Here is a 20,359-nt window from a genome sequence, read left to right on the forward strand (position 1 = left end):
TTATATATCTATTTTATAACGTAAGATACAGATAAAAATATCTCATCAATTTGTACTTAATACTCATAATATTTGCACTTTGCTTTGTAAACATTATATATAAAACACTATGTGTTGATATAGAATAACTAATTATTTCAAAAATTTAGAAAATTATTCTTAGAAATCAGCCACATTAAGTTAAAAACAAATTTTTGTACAAGCGTCAAATATACAATAAGACATTAAATGTATAATATTTTCATGTTTTATTTCTGTAAAAAAGAATTAAATAATGATCATATCTAAGTGACAAACATTATTTGGGCATACTTTGATATACATATATATATTTATTCCTTAACATCAATAACATCTATAGTATAAATGTTAGTAATATATGTATATAGTTAATCACTTAATTGCATGATTTGCAAATGTATACATATAATTTGTCGATTATAGTTATTTAATATAACATAAATTAATAATACGGACTAATAAAGGCCAATCACATGATAACAAGCAAAAGTAAAAAAAATGGATTCAAAAGAGTTATTTTTATTTTAAATGTTTTAGTCCGTTTCAGTGGAATTATTGATATAAATAATAAAAAAATAAGCGTAATATATTACATATGCATAAGTGAAAGAACATAAAATAAAAATAACTTTTGAAATCTTCAATACGTTGTTTTTTACTTTTGCTTATTATCGTGCGATTGGCTCTTATTAGCTCGTATTATTAATTTATGTTATGTTACATTATTGATTAATTTTATTTATTATAATTATTTAATTCTACTTTCCTTATTTTTAGTTCTGATATTTTATCAACCTGTTTTAATACACAATACGTTTGTGTAATTTAAAGTAATATTGATTCGATAAAAATCGCGAAATGAGTAATTATATTTTTGGATCTATCTCATCTGTAATTCTGATAGAATACGGCACGTCGTGTATCGTTGTGCTACTACGATAGCGACCACGTCGTTTAACAACATCTTCAACTAAATTCTGTTTGTACGACATCCATCTGAAATGGAAGCCGGAATAATAGCAATAATTTTTATCTAAATCGCTATTGATAATTAGAAGAAACAAAGATATTAAAGAAAGCGAAGTTGATGCAAATTATCGTACTTTCGATTTAGAAGAAACTCGTTGAATAATTGTTTCTTAGTTGGATATTTTGAGTCCATGAACTGTTTTACGCGTCCCCAGATATTAGCACGATTGTGCTCGAGCAACCAATATCGGGGAATAAGAAAACATCGTACCGGTGTAATCGCTACGATTCTCCGATGAAGCATATTCTCTCCTAATTTAATAAATTTTAATTTATTTAATCGCCATACGCACTGGATGGTAGAGAAAGACATATTTTGAATCATTTCTCTCTCACCTAAACCGAAACATGCACCTCGAGAAAAAGTGCATACTTGCATAAATATAGTACGAATGTCGTCCGGATAACGTAACTGAGACGTAACGGATGGTTCTCGCATCAACATCGCCGCGACATCAGTAATTTCGTGCCATCCTTTAACCTTGATTTTTCAATATCTATTAACACACGCGAACTTCTCAACCGTCCTAAATTATAATAACGAATCAAATAGAATTTATCCGGATACGTAATCATTTTGCTTCAATAAGTTTGATTGATATGTAAACTTCAATCAATTATTATCTCAATCCATCATTTGGAGCTAGCTATTTTAATATAATAAATTATAATTTCGTGTGTTGTATTATAATGTATTGTAATATAATTCGATGTAACGTGGTTCTATCTATGTAGGAAGAAATATATTGTATTATGTTGTAAAAATACTCACAACATCCAAAAGTGTAGTAGTAACAATACTTAACCGGTCAACGTCTGTGTGCGTGTTGGCAGGTCTCTGTAATAATTAAAAGAATGAATTAAACAGATTGTACGAATTTTTAGTTGATAATAATTGAAAGTACCAAAACGTTTTTCTAATAATGACTAAAATAGCTAGTAGATATACGATCATTGACTAATGCAAATTTTTTCCGCATATTATTCTAGCTATACACAAAACTAGAAGCAAAACTTTTGCAAAATATTCTTGTATCTTTGCGCAATAAATGCAAGTCACATTTATTATATAGAAGATACGATACATATAAAAAATGTTAATATAAACTACGCAATTTTTTTTCTAAGCTTATGTATACAAGAAAGAAATTTAGTTATTTAAAATGCTTTCTTTGCATTAAAAATCAACACGATGCGTATGTGCAGTGCATTGGTACGTCGAAATATAAGCTCAGTTAAAAAGTGAAGGGACAAAAAACAAACAAAAAAGTCCCTTTACTTTTTGACTGATCTAATAGATACAAGTGCAAGCGGAAAAAAGTTCACGTAATGATTAGTCTAAAGGAAATTTAACTTCTTTTTATAACAGTCGTACTTGATTAAAATTGTAATTCAAGTCAGGTAGCTTGTTAGATTTTGCAATTTTTTTTGACACTTCTCTTGGTTGTTGTTGCGGACCCGAAGAAATTTCGGGATCATATAATTCGTATTGTATTCCATGATAAGAGGGCCGTTCACGGACGAGCATATGTTCGATAAGGCGGCATTCGCCACTTAAAATAAAATGCACATAATTCACCATGCCTGTTCCATCGCCTAACAGAACCTTTCAAATTAATTGACATTTATTATTACTACTTCTCTTTTCATGTGTATTCTATTTTACTATTTTATTGATGGATTTATATTAAATAAATCAAGATCCTGGAGAACGCGCGAGAATAATCGAGATATTTCATCGTAAAATTATTATTACACCGTCAGATTATTATTTACCTCGTTAGGCTTAAAGTTTTTCAGCTTGCTCAGAATGCAACACTCTCGTACCGTTTCTTCGTCCCACGCTTTGAAATAATTGAAATGAACTAACGCGTCGCGCAAAACGTCCCATTTTTTCGTCAAGACACTGCGCAAGATGTTATCGAAATCGTCCCGTCTAATTAGAAGCAAATCGACTGATGCTAAATGATATTTGTAAGAAAATAATATAAATTTTAATCTAAAAAATATATCATCAAGTTCACAATTCGCGTCTACTAACTTTTGGTAACCACAGTTGATGTTCTCGGTATCGTATGGAATAATGCAACTTCGCCAAACATATCCCCTGATTGCATGATGCCCATGTCTATAGTTTTCTCATCACCTAACGAAAAATATTGCACAGCTTTTTACATTAACCTTATAATGTATGGCTCATCCTTTGATATATAGACAGAAAGATCTCTTCCAAGATAAGTTTTCAAAAATTGTCAAAATAATCATGACGCGGTGTTAAATTATTGGTAAAAAAAAATTAATTCAGAAATTCTCGGATATTATGTAGTATATATATCGGAAAATACAAATTATATTATCGGGAATCCTGATAGAAATATATCTCGCATATGAATCAGTGAACGTTCCAACTAATATTCAATGTAAAGATTATTATCTTAAATCATCTCGTTCAATGCAATTAAATTTTAGTGTCCAAGAATGTGCAATATTTCGTGCCGCTATTTTTCTCACCTGACAATTCGTCGATCGCAACTCTCGATAGACTGACTTCGCCATTCGCAATAAAATAAAGATTTTCCGCCTTATGATCCTGACGAACAATTACACGACCAGCCGGTAAATACTGATAAATGCATACCTCGGCTAGATTTTCTCTCAAATCCTCCGAATGTTTCGAGAATGCGCGCAATTTTTTAATAAGATCGTATATATACGCTTTGTCCGTAGAGGATCTTTCAATCGGATTCACTAACAGTATCGATCGATCCTTAAATAAGCAATAAATTGTTTATCGATTCGCGTTATAAAGTTCTGATATTTTTTTTTATTCTGAATTATTTATTTTTTTAAGTAAGTCTCGCGCATATACATATATGCTTCATCAAGTACCTCTAACGTGAGCAGCTTCTTTTCTGCTTTGTGTCTCTGTTGAGCCAGTTTGATATTAATCGTTACATCGTCGCTAATTTCTTCGATTATTGGTATCTCCGTTATCCATTCCATATATTCTAAAACGCGTCGCACCGCTGACCGAAACAAATAACGACCTCTTAATCTTTCGACCTAAATAAGGATATACAAGAATGCTCAGTAATGTAAGGGGTATCTAGTTATATAAATATAAATACTTCTTATGTATCTATAATTATCATTAATTACATTTTTTTCTATATCTTATCTAAAAAAAAACGTATCTTATCAACATACACACAATATAATATATTAATATTTATATATTATATATTAAAAAAAAAGCAGTATAACAATCAGTTTATTATATATAATATGAATTGTCAAATTATAACCTTAATTAAAACCGTAATATTATTTTTCATATTAATAAATAGTACGCAATTATAATTTACTTTATGGATTTCACTTAAAATATTATATAAAAATAAATTAATATTTTAAATATATAAGAATGTTACTGCTATATCATATAATGTATTGCTATTTGTATAATCAAGGAATCTCTTTTGATACGTATTATTATAAATTTCTTAAATATCTTTGCAATAAAATATTTCAAACTCAAGATTTCAAATTATATGCACATGTATCTGAACCGAAATCCTGCAAAATATTATCGAAATAAAGATTTCCTCACCCTAATAAGTAGCGAAGTCTTCCTTGGCAATCTTAATAAGAGCGATTGCCGCAAGGTACTCCTTTTTATTGCGTATAAGGACATCGTTAAAACAAATTACAAAATTTTGTTTATCGTCTATAAATTATAAATACTATCAATTTTTTATCTTTGCAAACAGATGGATCACTGTCTCAAAAAGCCTCAAACTGATGTTAGTCGGGTGTCGGATGACTTGTTTAATCAATCCTTTATATCGTACTGTTACGCGGCGCCACTATATGTATAGCCAGCAGTGTCTTTTTATTCTTCTCTATATGTTTATTTGAACTCTCTTTTTACCCGTATATGCCAGTAAGTGTTATATGCAATAAAATTTATTGAAGGTTGCCTATTTTTTTTAGCCGTGGTAATATTATATGTATATGATTCAAGGTTGACCCGAAATTTTTACTTTATTGGGAATTATATTAAAAATTCAGGGTCAATCTTGAGCCCACATAATTTGTAGCTCGGATAAGGCTATAAGTACCCATGAGGCTTGACTAATTAATTAGTCAAGCAATATTACTACGTTGTGAGAATGTTTTTGTCAATGTGATTGATTGCTTTGCTTATGACTTATTTGGTCATAATTAATCGTTTACGTCTCATGGCTTATATATCAGGTTCATTACCCATACTGATAATGTGAGCCCTGAGGAATATAATAGTCACCAGTGAAATTTGCATAAGCATTCTTTAATACTTTAGTACTATTTTTTATTTAGTACTATTTTTATTTTTTACTAATAACATAAAAATGCATAATAATATAATATAATAATAATGCGTAAATTCTATTATAAGAAAATAAATTTGGGATTAATTAAATGTGTAAAACTTCTATATTGTTTTTGCTTCTATATGTATATTGTTATCTTCTCTTTTTTATCTTATCTTTAAAAACTATTATGTATTGCCAACTACAACAAAATATTCAATATATGCAATATGAATATGCAACAAAATGTATGAACATTGATATGCTAATATATATATGTTAATTACAACAAAATATTCAATATTGAATATGTAACAATGTATGAACATTGATATGCTAATATATATATGTTAATTACAACAAAATATTCAATATTGAATATGCAACAATATGTTATTATTAATATATGCTAATTTTGTTAATATTAAATATTAGCAACATATATTTTGAGAATAACAAATATAGAATTAGCGCATATATTTTTTGAAGCAGTTCTTAAACAGTAACAAAAATGGCGTACAATTTTCAATAAGACCAAATTAATCGAAATTTATGCGCGGACCCATACAGCACAGATCATTGCAATTATATTGCAGCAACATTACAATGTTGCAAATTGCAATGCAATATTACAAAGACATTGCAGAAATATAGAGCCACAAAGTACCAGCACACTTGTAGCAACATGACATTAATATTTCGGAAATATTGCAAAATTCAATTTTTATATAATTTTAATAATAAAATATTATAATAAAATAATTTTTTGCAATATTTCTACATGAAAGATGTTAACGATAAACAATACTAAATGGTTCATTTTATTTATATATATATATATATATATATAACAGTGTTTTGAGAAAGTTAATTATTTCCGAGCATTATTTAAGAAAAAATTGAAATTTTAAATATGTTTTTGTCAATACTGCATGTTTAATCTACACTTTTGTCTAACTTTGCTATGTATAGGAATTTAATTAATTTTTAAGTTATTTTTAAACTTACCTCGATAGATGTTTTATTTATGTGCATGTAACATACATACAACAATTTAACATAATATTAATATATTAATATTATATTAATATTTGCACGATATATAATACGAACAACAGGTGATACTATTTATTTACACACTAAATCTTCAAGTAGATATTGTATACGAAATAAGAAACCCGCTAAGAAGAAAAATAATGAACACCGATGTATTTCGTCTACGATACATCCGCTATTCTTGAGGATACATATGGTTTCGAATCTCGCGAAATATTCGCGAAATGATCATTGATCATTGATTATAATTATAATAGTCGACACAATTGCAATACGTTTAAGACCGAACCTCGACCAAACTCTCGGACATATTGATTGGCTGATATTGCAAGAAATTTTTGAAACTAGAAATTCTCTATCCGATAGCCAATCAGAATACGTCGACTGTGAATCCGGCCGGATGAGATTCTTGATATATATATAGTATATAGTATTCGCAGATTCGTGACTATTCGTAACAAGTCCTTTCTCTGTCTCGAATTTTTTCGCCAGTTTATTGTCGTGCGTGAATTTTCAAGCGATAAAATGGTAATAATTGATATTCTCTGCATAATGTGTTTATAGCGTATAAATATAAGCTATCAGTGTCAAAATTATTTTGTATAATTCACTATATATGAATTTGCACGACAGGTTATGTTGGCAATGACAGTCAACTTTGTCCTATTTAAATTTCATTATATTTAATAATGTAACAAATAGTTATAAAAAAAATAATTAATAATATTATATACAATCAAGAGTAAATCATACTCGTGCTATATTATATAAAGATATTTGATTATATATAGTTTTCAATTCATCGCCAAAATCTTACCAATTTCTGTCATGTTGAGAAAGCTTACTTGACATGTAAGAAACTTAATTCTCAATTATGATTATTATTTTAGAGTTTCGGCTTGCCATCAATCATACCTAAGTCTACTGTACCTGAGCAATTTGAAATTAAAGGAGGAACTAATTATGGTGTACCTAATCCTATGATATCAGGGTATGAGAATATACTATTACTAAAATTAATTAATAAACGAAAAATTAATATACTTTTAATTATATGCTTTTTTTAAAACTCTAGTTCGCAAAAAAAAATATATATATATAAATCAGGCCATCAGAATAATTAGAATTCAAAACTTACTTTTCCTATTATATAGTATAAATATTTCTTTATAAAAATGGCTTGAATAATTTATGGCTGTTTCCAGTCTGTTTTCTATGGTGTTGTTTTTATTTGTTTAGTTTATCGGCAACAAGACAGAGCATTGGTTACGCACATCCCTTGGAAGCTTCAGAAAGAAATGTAAGAGTTATTGCATTTCATTAACACTGAATATAACTGTGAAAAATTATAATTGTAACTACGTTACTTATTTCAGTATGTGAAAAATCAAGATCGTATGAACATGATACTACTTAGAAACACGCAAGGATTACATGCACCATTGCGTATAGCAATGGAATTGAAAGCCACTGAGAAGATTGGAAGACTTCCATTTCTACCATCATCTAACATGATGCGGGATGTCTTGCTTGGACGAGATCAAGATATAGGGTAAGATGTTTATAATAATTATTTTTCCACTAATAGATATCAATTTCTACATTAGACAATTTTTGTTCATCTATATTGTTATTTTTAGATTTGAAGATATTTTCAATATCCCAGAATTCAGAGAACAAATGGGACAGCCACATGCTGTTGTAGAAAATCATCTTGGAGTATTATAAAAATTAAGCATGCAAAAATTGCGTTTTTTAAATTTAAAATGCAAATTAATATAGAATTAATAATAAGAATGATTAATAAACATTACTTTTTATAAGTTAAACATATATCTTCTTTTTTTCTGGAAATGTTTCAATAACAATAACTTAAATACAAAAAAATTCATAAAATTTGATATAATATACAATATTAATATTATATATACCTGTCAAAAAGATACATTTAAAAAAGCATTTAAACAAATAAAATATAAAAATATCTAACAGTGGAAGATGTATTCATTTTCTTTAATTATTTCGTTTAACGATTAATAAATAAAAATCCAAATTAGTCTACATTTGATTATTCTGCTTTCAAAACGTTTTGCAAGTATGCTATGTTATCTGGACATAATACATGTCTCACGCTATCTCGGAAGTGCTCGGAAGTTTTGATATACGCAATCCAAAATGGCCACAACGAGAATAACAATTAATTCCGATTGTTAGCAATGCAGAAGTTTTCTAATTGTTCATATTATTTGGCAACTGTATAAAGCATGACTGCATAAAGTAAACCTATCTTATCAAGTCATTACTTCTTCTCAGGTGATAGTGTCGTCTGCGACAAAAAGCGAAAGAAAGAACGCATTCGCTTTAATCTTAAGCTAACCTTAAGAGGTACATGTGATTCCGAGGATCGGTCAGAGAATAATCTCAGAGATAAATCATTTACTGACCAGAAAAGTAACATTCTTCTCTTCTCAGAACCGTGCAACGAATCCAAAGAAACGTGATAAACGTCGAGCAAACACTCATCGCTGGCCGGTATCATCGACCATGACAACCGTGAAGGTTTTGGACGGCGGCTTTTCAGGGCAACTGTCACGTCACGTTGGGAAGATTGATGGCGATCCGTTGTGGACGTCGCGATTTCTCGCGACCGATCCCGACGCTGTATATACTACGCACTTGGACTTCCTGCGTGCCGGCGTCGATGTTATCGAAACCAACACTTATCAGGCGTCCGTGCCCGGCTTGACTAAGTATCTAAATATGAGCGAACGCGAGAGTCTAGATTTGCTTGCCAAGGCCGTGGCCCTGGCGAAGAAGGCCGTAGATGTTTATACTCAAGAAACGGATAATCTTCGGAAGCCACATATCGACACGAGACCCATGGTGGCTGGTTCTTGCGGTCCTTATGGCGCTTATTTGCATGATTCGTCGGAGTATACCGGTTCCTATGGGAAATCCATATCTCGACAAGAACTGATCGATTGGCACAGACCGCGCATTCAAGCATTATTGAACGCCGGTGTCGATCTGTTGGCTCTAGAAACTATACCCTGCGTCGAGGAAGCGGAAGCTCTGCTGGAGCTATTGCGAGAATTTCCACACGCTCGTGCATGGCTCTCGTTCTCCTGTCGAGATGGTCAGCTGTTGGCGGACGGTAGCATCTTCCACGAAGCAGCCGTGCGCTGTTACCGAGCTTCGCCATCGCAGATCATCGCGGTCGGTGTTAATTGCATCGATCCGAGGTACGTGACTCCCTTGTTGAAGGGAATCAACGGGAGTGCATCATCGCGAGATTTCATTCCTCTGATAGTGTACCCTAACAGAGGTGGCAGCTGTTCCACGACCGGCAGATGGACCGCGGTCCCGGATGATCATTCCTTGAATCTACCTATATCAGAATGGTTGGACATGGGAGTTCGTTACATCGGTGGTTGCTGCAAGATCTTCGCGGAAGATATAAAAACGATTCGATCGGAAGTCGATCAGTATTACGCAAAAATCGCAGCAATATGATTCCTTTTATGATCGAACTGATGCAATGATCACCGAACTCGCATGATGCACATTTTTATGAATATTCCTATACGCTTATCAAAGTCTTTCTCTTTGTTGATTATCATAATTGAAGATAGCGCGTGTTTATATAATTAGCTGAAAATGTGAAGTAAGTTTAAAAGTTAAAAAGATTAAAGCTGATGTAATGATTGTATGTCTGATGATCATTATAATATGAGAAGTCTGTCGTGTAAATATCAATGCAATTGCATTATAATCAGTAATTGTTTATAACACATAAGTACAATATCAGTACAATATTTTATACAGCTATAATTTTTAAATTTTACATTAATATTTACACACAATATATATTTCTATTTAAAAGAAACAAGATATTACATATATATATATATTTTTTTTTTAATAAAATTCTATTTGTATTTTTTTTTAATATAATAAAAATATCATATTGCTCTACGTCGTGTATTTTGTTCGGAACATGTGATTTATTTTTATCTATAGTTGAAAAACATCTATTATAAAAACATATCTGAAATGTAAAATGCAGCGCTTACAGTTCCCTGGCATGTGAAAAATATTGATAATTTATTATGATCAAATGATCACTACAAGTAAACACTATTTATCTTCATGTATTTTCTATGTTTTATAACAAATTTATGCCCTATGAGGTCAAGCAGTTGTTTATTCGAAAAACAGAGTAGATAAATAGTTGCGTAGATATCGCCAGACAATATTTTATCGTCGCACAGTATCCTGTCTTCTCGTATCGTGACTTTTTTTCTCTGGTCTCTGCCTACATAAATACATACTTACCAATAAAGCAATCGTGTTACATCAGCGACAGATAAGCATGTGACATGTGACAGATAAACATAGATGATCTAGAGCACATGCGCAATGAGCGAATGCAGAAGATGCACGAGATTTATCAGTAATTTATCTTTGTCTATCGTTGGTGACACGCTCTTTGCTGATAATAGATTATCGAAATGTAGCAGCCGCGATAACGGCAAGTCGTCCTCGACACGGTTGGCTCTGTGGCAATACGATCCACGTAAGTTGGATCAGCATCTTCTTACTTTCGTGAAGCGTATCAATTGTATGTACGTTTATGTGCTATCGACCGGGATTTCATGAAATCAAATTTGTAAAATTGAAGAAAAAAACATGTCGCAGATAAAAGTGCTGGATGCTGGTTTCTCTACGCAACTGTCCACCCACGTAGGTGAAAAGATCGATGGTGATCCTTTATGGACCGCACGTTTCCTCATAACTAATCCGGACGCTGTCTTCGCTACGCACTTGGACTTCTTGCGAGCTGGCGCCGACGTTATATTGACGAACACGTATCAAGCTACGATTGACGGTTTTGTAAAATATTTGGATATCACCGAGGAAGAAAGTCTCCAGATAATTCGTAAGGCGGTCGACTACGCTAAAAATGCCGTGAACGTTTATAGTAAAGAAATAGAAGGCGATGCAAACGTGACGAACCGAAAACCCCTGATCGCTGGGTCTTGCGGACCTTACGGCGCCTCTTTACACGATGGCTCGGAGTACACCGGTTCGTATTGCCCAGATGTATCGCGAAAATTTTTGGTCGATTGGCACAGGCCTCGTATACGCACGTTGGTAGAGAAAGGTGTTGATCTATTGGCGATAGAAACAATACCCTGCGTTCGCGAGGCAGAAGCTTTAATCGATTTACTCAAGGAATTTCCGGATATACACGCATGGTTGACCTTCTCCTGTAGAAATGACGGGAAGAGTATAGCGGATGGTAGCAACTTTCAGGAGATCGCCGTGAGATGTTACAAGAATGCACTCCCAGGACAAATATTAGCGGTCGGCATTAATTGTATTGCACCACAATACGTTACCACCTTATTGAAAGGCATCAATCGAAGCAGCTCGGACGATTTTATACCATTGGTGGTATACCCTAACAGTGGAGAGAAGTACATAGTATCCGAGGGATGGAAGAAGGAAGGAGAGGCTCCCTCTTTGCACGAATTTATTGACGAATGGCTGGATCTTGGCGTTTGCTACATCGGTGGATGTTGTAGAACGTATGCTACAGATATAAAAAAAATACGATCCAAAGTGGATCAATGGCAAACACAGCATATAGATATATGAACTTTGCATTGAAAGTGCCTATTATGTGTTTTCCATGACAATAAATTAACAATGCATATTGTGCCATAATATTTAATATTTTATGAAGCAAATTGCTTTGTACTTCGGATTATGTGCCATATCAAGATTTTAATAATTTACACCGATATATTTTAATACGTACTAAGTACTACATTGGCCAATCATGGTCATTCCTTTAAAGAATGGAATGACTGTAATTGGACAATATAGTATTTAGTACGTATTAAAGTATATCGGTGTAAACTAGGACATAATCTAATTTATTTTGCATACAAAAAATAATAATTAAGTATAAATCAAGCATTATTAGTCTCACAAAAATGTATACAATATATTTTTTATTTATAATAAAACTATTATACGAAGACCTTGTAACACTTCCTCTTTTTTGAATTATAAAAAATATTATTGTATATTACTATCAGCTCTAATATTGCTTAAATTTTGAAAGTCAATGTAAGTACCAATACGATACCTTGTTTTAGGTATTCTATTGTTTTTGACAGTTTTATCTCTTCTTAAAGTGGTATATATACATGTATTAAAAAATTTTTTAAAACATTTTTACAGGCTAAATATATATGTTGTTTGTAACTAATAATATAAATTAAAAAAAAAAGACAAAATATTAAAAAGAATATTTTGAAAATTCTTGACTTACTTGTAATACACAATGAGATTCAATTTATTTCTAATTATATATTGTTTAAAACAAATTTAGTAAGACAAAATAATTTCCAATGATAAATGACACAAATAGAAGGAAACATAGTGATACCAACATGTACAAATAAAATATAAAAGAAATTGTGAATCTGAGATCACGAGATCTCATTTCGATATCTAAGGATTAATAAGAGAGATGGATGTAAAAAAAATTTAGTATATTATTCTTTTCTTTTATATTATATAATGCACAATAATTATTTTATGAAATACTGTTTTATAAATTTATCAATAATCATATTTTTCATTGTTTCACAAATAATTGATTACATACTTATGTGACAATAATATAACTTTTCATTATTGGAATCAAATCTATCGCATTTAATTTTCCAAAGATTTATCAATATATATTAAGTACTTGCCTATTGGGTATATATTATTTCCAATGCTGATTTCAATACTTTCTGTTTCTGTATTTACATTAAATATAGCATTAGGTGGAATCTCAGTTTTTCTTTTTAAAATAGTCTCTATTTCTGGTTTAATTCTTGATCCCAGACATGGGTCATCATACCGATATAATACGATGGAAGCAGGATCTAGATATAAATATAATTAATGTGGATTCTATGTAGTCAATGAACTTATTAATTATATAGAAATTATTATATACCATTTATATGCTTATGTTTTTTTACAATATACGATACGATATCTTCAACTGTATTCATTGCAAGTGAAACCTTCACAGGTAGTTCAAATAAACCACTGTAAATTTGTGGATTACTCATGTGCATTAGAAGTGCAGGCTTTGTAGAAAAATTCATATATGGAAATCCTGGAGAACATCCTTCCTTTGTCTTTTCTGGAGCTTTGTCAGTATATTTTATGGCAATATGCTCAAGCTGACAATAAATAAAAAACAAAAATATAAATATATATTAAAAACATAATAAACAAATCGAAAAAAAAAAAAAAAAAAAAAATCTTACCTCCAATGTTTTTTTAAGATACTTCTTGTTCTTTTCAAGTATCTCAAACTCGTTAAATTCAAGTGTCAAATCTAGGGCACTAATACCAATAGCTTCCATTTTTTCCTTTATAAATTGCGCGAATGGCATTACTTTTTTCATATATTTTTTCAACTCTTCTCTGTTTCCTAGCTCTGTAACGAGTACTTTATTATCTGGTAATTTATTTCCATTTTTCTGTAACATAAGCAAAAATATCAATGGACGAAAATTAATATTTTATAAAATATTATTATGACTTACAAGATACATTTCTTTCATAGTTGTAAGAACAACATTTTGCCAAGGAAGATAAGTCTTGGCTATCCATATAATTCCTTGCTTAGGTTTCTCTATGTCACTATCTTTCTTTGAAGACTTCTTTGATGTATTGTAATTTCTTAGAAGATTTCTGAATGTGTGAGCAGCATCCATCAGATATTGGGATGATTTTATTAGAATTTCATCTATTTCTCCCACAGCAGGCCATTTTTCATTGAATATGCTACAGGGCTGATAAATCACATTTTTCAATTATGTTTTTGTATAGAGCAATATATAAATATTTACTTTAGCATTAAAACTTACCTTTACTGTATTATTATGTATATATATATTCCATATATGTTCGCAAATATGTGGACAAATGGGAGCTAACATAATTGTTTGAGTTTGTATATATTTCATAATAAGAGTTTTATTGTAATTTTCCATTTCACTTAATTGCAAATATTTATCTTTTGCTGCTTGAAATTCATAAAATCCTGTCTTTAATGCTTCCTTGTAAAGCATTTTCGAATAATTTTCACCAGTTTCTCTTATTTTTAAGTTCATTTCGCTACATTAAATAAATGTATCATATATTTCAGTTTTATCTAATAATAATAAAACAAACATAAAAAAGAGAAATACCTTTCAAAAACTTTGTCATGGAAAGTATATGGCCATTCTTCTCTGTAGTGCATTTTTTCATCATTATCATATATTGTTTTGACCCAAGAAAGGAAATTATATAGTTTAAGAACTCCTGCATCGGCTGAATTTTCAACAAAATTGGCATCCTCTATCGAATCACCAGAATCAGCTAGACAGAAACGAGTTCCATCAGCCGAGTATTTTTCTATAGTTTCGGCAAGTGTTAAAAAATTGCCCTCTGACTTGGACATCTGTGTTGAAATATAACAATTAAAAAAAATTTACATCTAAAAAAGTTATTTTAAGAATAATAATTATACATTATTACTTTTGATGAATTCAGAAGCAGATGACCATTTGCTCTTATTCCTTTTGGCCACAATTCAGGTTGATCCGGCCATATTGCTGTATGATTGTAAAGAAAATATGTGAGATGATTCTGTATCAGATCTTTTCCTGACACTCTCAAATCTACTGGATACCAATATTGAAACTCGCATCTCATTTGATCTAGAATTGTTTTATCTATACTTGTTTCAGGAAAATCAATGTCTTTGAAGAAGATATAATCCCATACTTCTGGAGTCATTTGACTGGGTCTGACAAGAAACAATTAAATATTAATATGCAATTATAGATAAAAACAATTACTTACTTTATTTGATGTATAGTAAGTTCATCTCCTTTAAGATTTGCTTGCAAAAAATGTGCTATTGTATAGTATGCCATGTAAATAGTCGAATCTGATAAAGATTCGATTAACCAGTTTTCGTCCCATGGTAATTTGGTGCCTAAAAATCTAAGAATCAGAAGAATAGCTCTATTAACACAAAATAATTTTATAAATTATATATTTACCAAGTCCATATTTTCTAGAGCATGCATATTCATGTAACCAGTCGAAACATCTAAGGAAATTCTTTCTAACTTCATCATGGAAGGTATCAAGATTCTCTAAAGCTTTAAGTGTCTTTTTCTTCCAATCTTCTTCACCATAATCCAAGTACCATTGATCACATAGGGCCACTACACATTCATCATTTGATCTTGAAATAATAGTTTTCTCTGGTTCATAATAGATTATAGCTTCACCATTGTCAATTATTTCTTTTTGAATTAGTTTTTTGACATCTTGTACTTTTTTGCCTTTATGTGGACCTATTACTAATACACCATCATAAAATCCTTTCAAATATGCTATCTCCTTTGCTTTCATGAGTTGGACTTTATCATTTTGAGATTGAATTTTGAATTGTTTGTATAATGATACCGCTAGTAAATTGCCCAATTCTGGAACTTCGATTATGGGAATCTAATACAATAAAAATATAAATACTTTTTTATGATTTTTATATCATTCACAATTAAGTAATAAGTGCTATTCTTCTTACTGGATTATATGGCAACACCATTTCATCGGTGATCTTATATTTTTCTCTAAGTGGCTGTTTCATTTTCAGATCTACTAATGCGGCATAATCATCAGGAGAATCACTGGGGACAGATGTTACAATTCCAGTACCCTTCTCTTCTTTTATTGTCAACATAGGCAATACATAGATCACCTTATTACTTGTGAGAGGAGATTCCAATGCTAATCCTAATAAGTCCTACAAATATATAAACCTTTTATATTTAAACAATCTTAAAATATAAGTTTCATAAATAAATAAATCGCACTTTGCCCGTGAGATTGCAAACAATATCTATCTTTCCCTCTTCTTTGAAGAAACCTTGATAGGACATATTTCTCGCCGCACGTTCTGTAGAAATATATATATCCCCACATGCTAAATTATATGCAATATAATTTATGTCTGGATGTACCCAACAGTTTGTTTGACCATACATTGTCTCCGGTCTCAAAGTTGCAGCTACGAGATAAACTGATTTATTACCAAAATTCCTGTAACAATATTTGTATTGTATATTTGACAAAGTTTAGTATAGAACTTTAACAAATTATATAAAAATAATTCGATATAAAAAATATTACTTAATTTTTTGAGGACATTGCACTTTCATCTTGATTAATGTATATTCCTGTGGTCCAACGCCTTCACCAGAGGATCTATCGTGATCCATACATGGTTGACCATCTTTTGGTGAAAAAATAGTATATCTCTTTCCATATTTCACTTTGTTCTTACATTTCAAATGATGAAATTGCCAGCGTATGAAAGAATCATAAAATGGATTCACATCTGTTGTAATGAATGATCTTCGCCAATCCACCTATACAACATTCCAAAGATATAGATGATGCAAAAAAAAATTATACAACATTCCAAAGATATAGAGAATGCAAAAAAAAAAAAAATGAGTATAAAGATAATTATTCCATTTTATCTTACATGAAGACCAAAAGATTTTGAATCATTGATAGCATGCTGTGGAAAGTAATCTAACCAATATGCAGTATCGACAAAATTCTTGATTTCCTCATCTTGTAAACCAAGGGACTGCATAATTTTCCATTGATATGTTGCTGAACCTGCTTTGGCAACTGCCTTACTCTGAAATTTATATCAATTAAGCTATATCTTTTTCAAAAACATGTATTGTGCCATTGTATTAGAATTCTTTTTTTACCTTTTTTCCTTTGCTCTTATCTTTTAATACAATATCATCCATTTTCTCCACCATCTCAATCTTTCTAGATTTATTTTTATCCTTTAGCACATCATCTACTTTTTCTTCCAATATTTGATTGTCTTCAGGAAATTTTGGGGGATAGCCATATATTTCCATTTCCCTCTTTAGTTTATCAGCGCTTGTTTTAATAGGCATACCAGTGCAGTGAAAGCCTAAAGGAAATAGTACCTTCTTTCCCAAGAAACGATTGTATCGAATGGCAAACTAACAAATATATTTAATAGTTTTATTATTCAAATTTAAAACAAATTAAAAAAAAACAGTAGAAGTTAATATGTAAAAATATATACAAAAATACAAGAAAAAATATAGAAATATAGACATACCTCACATTTTGATAGTGAGAAAGCATGACCCAAATGAAGACGCCCATTCATATAAGGATATGGAAAGGTCGCAAAAAATTTTTCATTAGGTGATTGCTTAATGTGAACAGTGCTCGTTTTGTGAAATTTCCATTTTTCCCAATATGCTTGTATCTCTTCCTCAATTTCTTTAAGGCAGTCAACTTTACACCGCTTATGTTTTCCTGCTTCCTTTTCGTCCTCCTATATAAGATACTACTTTAGCAATTGATTTAACATTGAGTCAATAATGTGTGCCGTTACAATGAAGTAGGTATATTGAATAACATAATTATCTTATTTTATTTGTGACAATTTAAAATTGATTGGAAATACCGGTACATAGTGGTTAGATAGTACACGTGCGAATATATTTATATCAATATTTAATATATATCAATATTTGACAAAAATAGCGAATTTCAATTTAATAATATATTTTTGATACTCACCTCTTTAATCACAGATGTGTACATTTTAAATAGAAATAATTAAATATTACATATGTTTATACATTACACAACGTCGAACGTCAAACGGTCAAAGTCAAACCAAAGAGAAAGAGAAGTCTGAAAGAGGCTATGACCACCACGCCACCGTTTTTCGCATGGATGTAGGATGTAGGACGTAGGACGTAGGAAATATCTGTTCGTCGCGTATTGCCGCGGGGTTGACGACAAAGGGGAAAGGAGATTGAAAGTTCTAGCAGAGAGAAACCTGAGAGGGGCCACGCCGCCGTTTTTCCTGTAAATGCCGATCTACAATAGGTGGTTTAAGCCCTAAGTCTTAAGAAATTGACTAATCACAGTCGAGTATTCTCCTCATACTTGATTGTGATTGGTCAATTTCTTAAAGCTTAGGGCTTAAATCACCTATTGTAGACCGGCACTAACGCTTTCTCTAGCCGGTACAGTGGCGCTAACTGGATCCATCTTAGAGCCGGCGGAACTACGTGGCCGGATCCACTTTTCGGTGCCATGGTAAAACGATCGATTGGTGCATGTCCGTGCTAGATCCACAATTATGGATCTAGCATGGACATACATCAATCGGCCGTTTTAATCAAAAATACGAAAATATTATAGATTTGTTAATATTTTATGTTAGCTGCGCGTGATTTATTTTTATTTTAATACATATTATGGACGGTATATGTGTTATTGAAATTATTATAATTATTTTATGTATATCATCTAATGTAAAATATATGTATAATGTATATTATATATGTATAATATATGTTATTATATTAAAATATTTTTTTATAAGTATTGAAATTATTTTATATACGCGCACATGTAAAATATTATTCTCGCAAAAGAGAGAAATAAATAATAACTTTAGACTTTAAGAAACTAAATTTATTCTAGAGTAAATTGTAAATTGTAAAAATTGTAGTGAATAAAACAATCCTTGTAAAACAAAATAAATTATTGTGTATAATTTTGTAATCTTTATAATGTTGAGTATGATAAATAAAATAAATTTCTTTCTCTAATAAAAATAACATCTGCAAAAAATATGTTTTACCTTATCTATTATCCTTAAACAAAAGCATTTCAAGCAATTACAAATGATATTTGTAATGTAGAAATAAAAAGTTTATAAAGTTTTATGTGAGAAATGTTATATGTTATATAGGTATATTGATAACGTTGACATCAATTTTAACAATACACATTTGCTCAAGAGAAAGTGCTTATTACTCTATCGCTTTGAAAACTAGATGTCGAGTCCAAGTTTTCGAAGATTTATTTTCTTTTTTTAAATATTTATTTGTATTTATTAATATTTATTTATTATTAAAAAATAATGTATAATATTTAAACGTATGATATATTCACATGTATGATATATCCGATTTATGTCGCGTTTGATGCCATATTTTAATCGCATAAATCTTATCAAACCATTATAATTATTTTCAAATCGATAAAATACAAAATAAAAGTTTTAGTTTTTATTTTATGTTTATGTATTGTAAATAAGGAAAGATCCTCGTTGCTGGAGAGTCGTCGAAAGCGAGAGCGAGAACGAATGAAGAGCAAGCGAGATGACTAGCATTAAAGAGTTCCGAAGCCTCTCTCGCGAGGCTTCTTTTATCTCTAACCTTTCATATATACAGGGTGTCTCACAACCTCCGTACAATACTTTAATAGTGTATTCTAGAGATAAAATAAAGTTAAAAATTTTAATACAAAAATTTTGAGGTTGCAATAGTTTTTGAGTTATAAGCGATAAAAGTTTGCCAATGATATCGCGCGCTCAGATCCGTAACTACACATACACGCGTACCGATCTCTGTCATCTGTTATTGATTTTACGAATCATATAATATTGATTTTTACTGCACAGCTGATTTTATTGTTTCTTATGTGTATGAATATTATGTACGACAATCAGTTGATATTAATGAACTATAAATGTTGTACGTAAAATATTTAATTTTTTCTTGAATAATAATTTAAATAATTGATTAATTATTATATTTAAATAGGAATATAAACTTAATATTTTCATACATTTGAGAAACAAAGTTTATTTTTGTTTTGATCGCACGGAGAAGTTTTGTGGAAATAAATTTATTTATTTTATCTGTCAGCAATAACAGATGACAGATCAATAC

The 20,359-nt window shown here is 30.6% G+C and overlaps 5 protein-coding genes across 5 annotated transcripts; 3 read left to right on the forward strand and 2 right to left on the reverse strand.

Annotated features, from left to right (window-relative positions):
• Window positions 1-539: 539 nt before the first annotated feature.
• Window positions 540-6,468, reverse strand: LOC115238091. The gene is made up of 11 exons (XM_029811648.1): window positions 6,411-6,468; window positions 4,661-5,336; window positions 3,940-4,113; window positions 3,562-3,817; window positions 3,092-3,196; window positions 2,827-3,011; window positions 2,426-2,656; window positions 1,823-1,888; window positions 1,387-1,531; window positions 1,125-1,302; window positions 540-1,017 (listed from the first exon to the last, which is right to left on the reverse strand). The coding sequence occupies exons 2-11, from the start codon at window positions 4,742-4,744 to the stop codon at window positions 888-890; spliced, it is 1,554 nt and encodes a 517-aa protein (XP_029667508.1). The 5' UTR covers window positions 4,745-5,336; window positions 6,411-6,468; the 3' UTR covers window positions 540-887.
• A 388-nt stretch (window positions 6,469-6,856) lies between these two features.
• Window positions 6,857-8,287, forward strand: LOC115238163 (proteasome maturation protein). Its single transcript, XM_029811759.1, has 5 exons — window positions 6,857-6,986; window positions 7,349-7,449; window positions 7,698-7,758; window positions 7,835-8,010; window positions 8,099-8,287. The coding sequence occupies exons 1-5, from the start codon at window positions 6,984-6,986 to the stop codon at window positions 8,184-8,186; spliced, it is 429 nt and encodes a 142-aa protein (XP_029667619.1). The 5' UTR covers window positions 6,857-6,983; the 3' UTR covers window positions 8,187-8,287.
• A 95-nt stretch (window positions 8,288-8,382) lies between these two features.
• Window positions 8,383-10,351, forward strand: LOC115238147 (homocysteine S-methyltransferase YbgG-like). Its single transcript, XM_029811735.1, has 2 exons — window positions 8,383-8,843; window positions 8,931-10,351. Exon 2 carries the CDS (start codon window positions 9,003-9,005, stop codon window positions 9,969-9,971), a length of 969 nt encoding a protein of 322 aa, XP_029667595.1. The 5' UTR covers window positions 8,383-8,843; window positions 8,931-9,002; the 3' UTR covers window positions 9,972-10,351.
• Window positions 10,352-10,449: 98 nt separating this feature from the next.
• LOC115237764 (homocysteine S-methyltransferase YbgG-like) lies at window positions 10,450-12,502 on the forward strand. The gene has a single exon (XM_029811025.1). It carries the CDS (start codon window positions 11,148-11,150, stop codon window positions 12,117-12,119), a length of 972 nt encoding a protein of 323 aa, XP_029666885.1. The 5' UTR covers window positions 10,450-11,147; the 3' UTR covers window positions 12,120-12,502.
• A 528-nt stretch (window positions 12,503-13,030) lies between these two features.
• On the reverse strand, window positions 13,031-18,392 carry LOC115237758 (leucine--tRNA ligase, cytoplasmic). The gene is made up of 16 exons (XM_029811012.1): window positions 18,186-18,392; window positions 17,716-17,937; window positions 17,327-17,593; window positions 17,089-17,250; window positions 16,731-16,969; window positions 16,415-16,640; window positions 16,126-16,344; window positions 15,593-16,046; window positions 15,390-15,525; window positions 15,063-15,333; window positions 14,732-14,985; window positions 14,408-14,657; window positions 14,084-14,332; window positions 13,802-14,017; window positions 13,483-13,714; window positions 13,031-13,408 (listed from the first exon to the last, which is right to left on the reverse strand). The coding sequence occupies exons 1-16, from the start codon at window positions 18,207-18,209 to the stop codon at window positions 13,191-13,193; spliced, it is 3,639 nt and encodes a 1,212-aa protein (XP_029666872.1). The 5' UTR covers window positions 18,210-18,392; the 3' UTR covers window positions 13,031-13,190.
• Between the last annotated feature and the right edge of the window lie 1,967 nt (window positions 18,393-20,359).

This window comes from Formica exsecta, unplaced genomic scaffold, assembly GCF_003651465.1.
Source record: "Formica exsecta isolate Colony F162 unplaced genomic scaffold, ASM365146v1 scaffold115, whole genome shotgun sequence".
Lineage (NCBI taxonomy): Eukaryota > Metazoa > Arthropoda > Insecta > Hymenoptera > Formicidae > Formica > Formica exsecta.

What these genes read in the sequence shown, in the direction of transcription:
- LOC115238091 (XM_029811648.1), bottom strand. Translation starts at nt 4,744, where the DNA reads ATGTCCTTATACGCAATAAAAAGGAGTACCTTGCGGCAATCGCTCTTA. An exon ending in AGAAGCTGCTCACGTTAGAG is followed by an intron (nt 3,818 to 3,939) that starts GTACTTGATGAA and finishes TGCTTATTTAAG; the next exon opens with GATCGATCGATACTGTTAGT. An exon ending in CTACTACACTTTTGGATGTT is followed by an intron (nt 1,532 to 1,822) that starts GTGAGTATTTTT and finishes TGAAAAATCAAG; the next exon opens with GTTAAAGGATGGCACGAAAT.
- LOC115238163 (XM_029811759.1), top strand. An exon ending in CCTAATCCTATGATATCAGG is followed by an intron (nt 7,450 to 7,697) that starts GTATGAGAATAT and finishes TTATTTGTTTAG; the next exon opens with TTTATCGGCAACAAGACAGA. An exon ending in TGGAAGCTTCAGAAAGAAAT is followed by an intron (nt 7,759 to 7,834) that starts GTAAGAGTTATT and finishes TACTTATTTCAG; the next exon opens with TATGTGAAAAATCAAGATCG.
- LOC115238147 (XM_029811735.1), top strand. Translation starts at nt 9,003, where the DNA reads ATGACAACCGTGAAGGTTTTGGACGGCGGCTTTTCAGGGCAACTGTCA.
- LOC115237764 (XM_029811025.1), top strand. Translation starts at nt 11,148, where the DNA reads ATGTCGCAGATAAAAGTGCTGGATGCTGGTTTCTCTACGCAACTGTCC.
- LOC115237758 (XM_029811012.1), bottom strand. Translation starts at nt 18,209, where the DNA reads ATGTACACATCTGTGATTAAAGAG. An exon ending in CTTACTATACATCAAATAAA is followed by an intron (nt 15,334 to 15,389) that starts GTAAGTAATTGT and finishes GTTTCTTGTCAG; the next exon opens with ACCCAGTCAAATGACTCCAG. An exon ending in TACATAATAATACAGTAAAG is followed by an intron (nt 14,333 to 14,407) that starts GTAAGTTTTAAT and finishes GTGATTTATCAG; the next exon opens with CCCTGTAGCATATTCAATGA.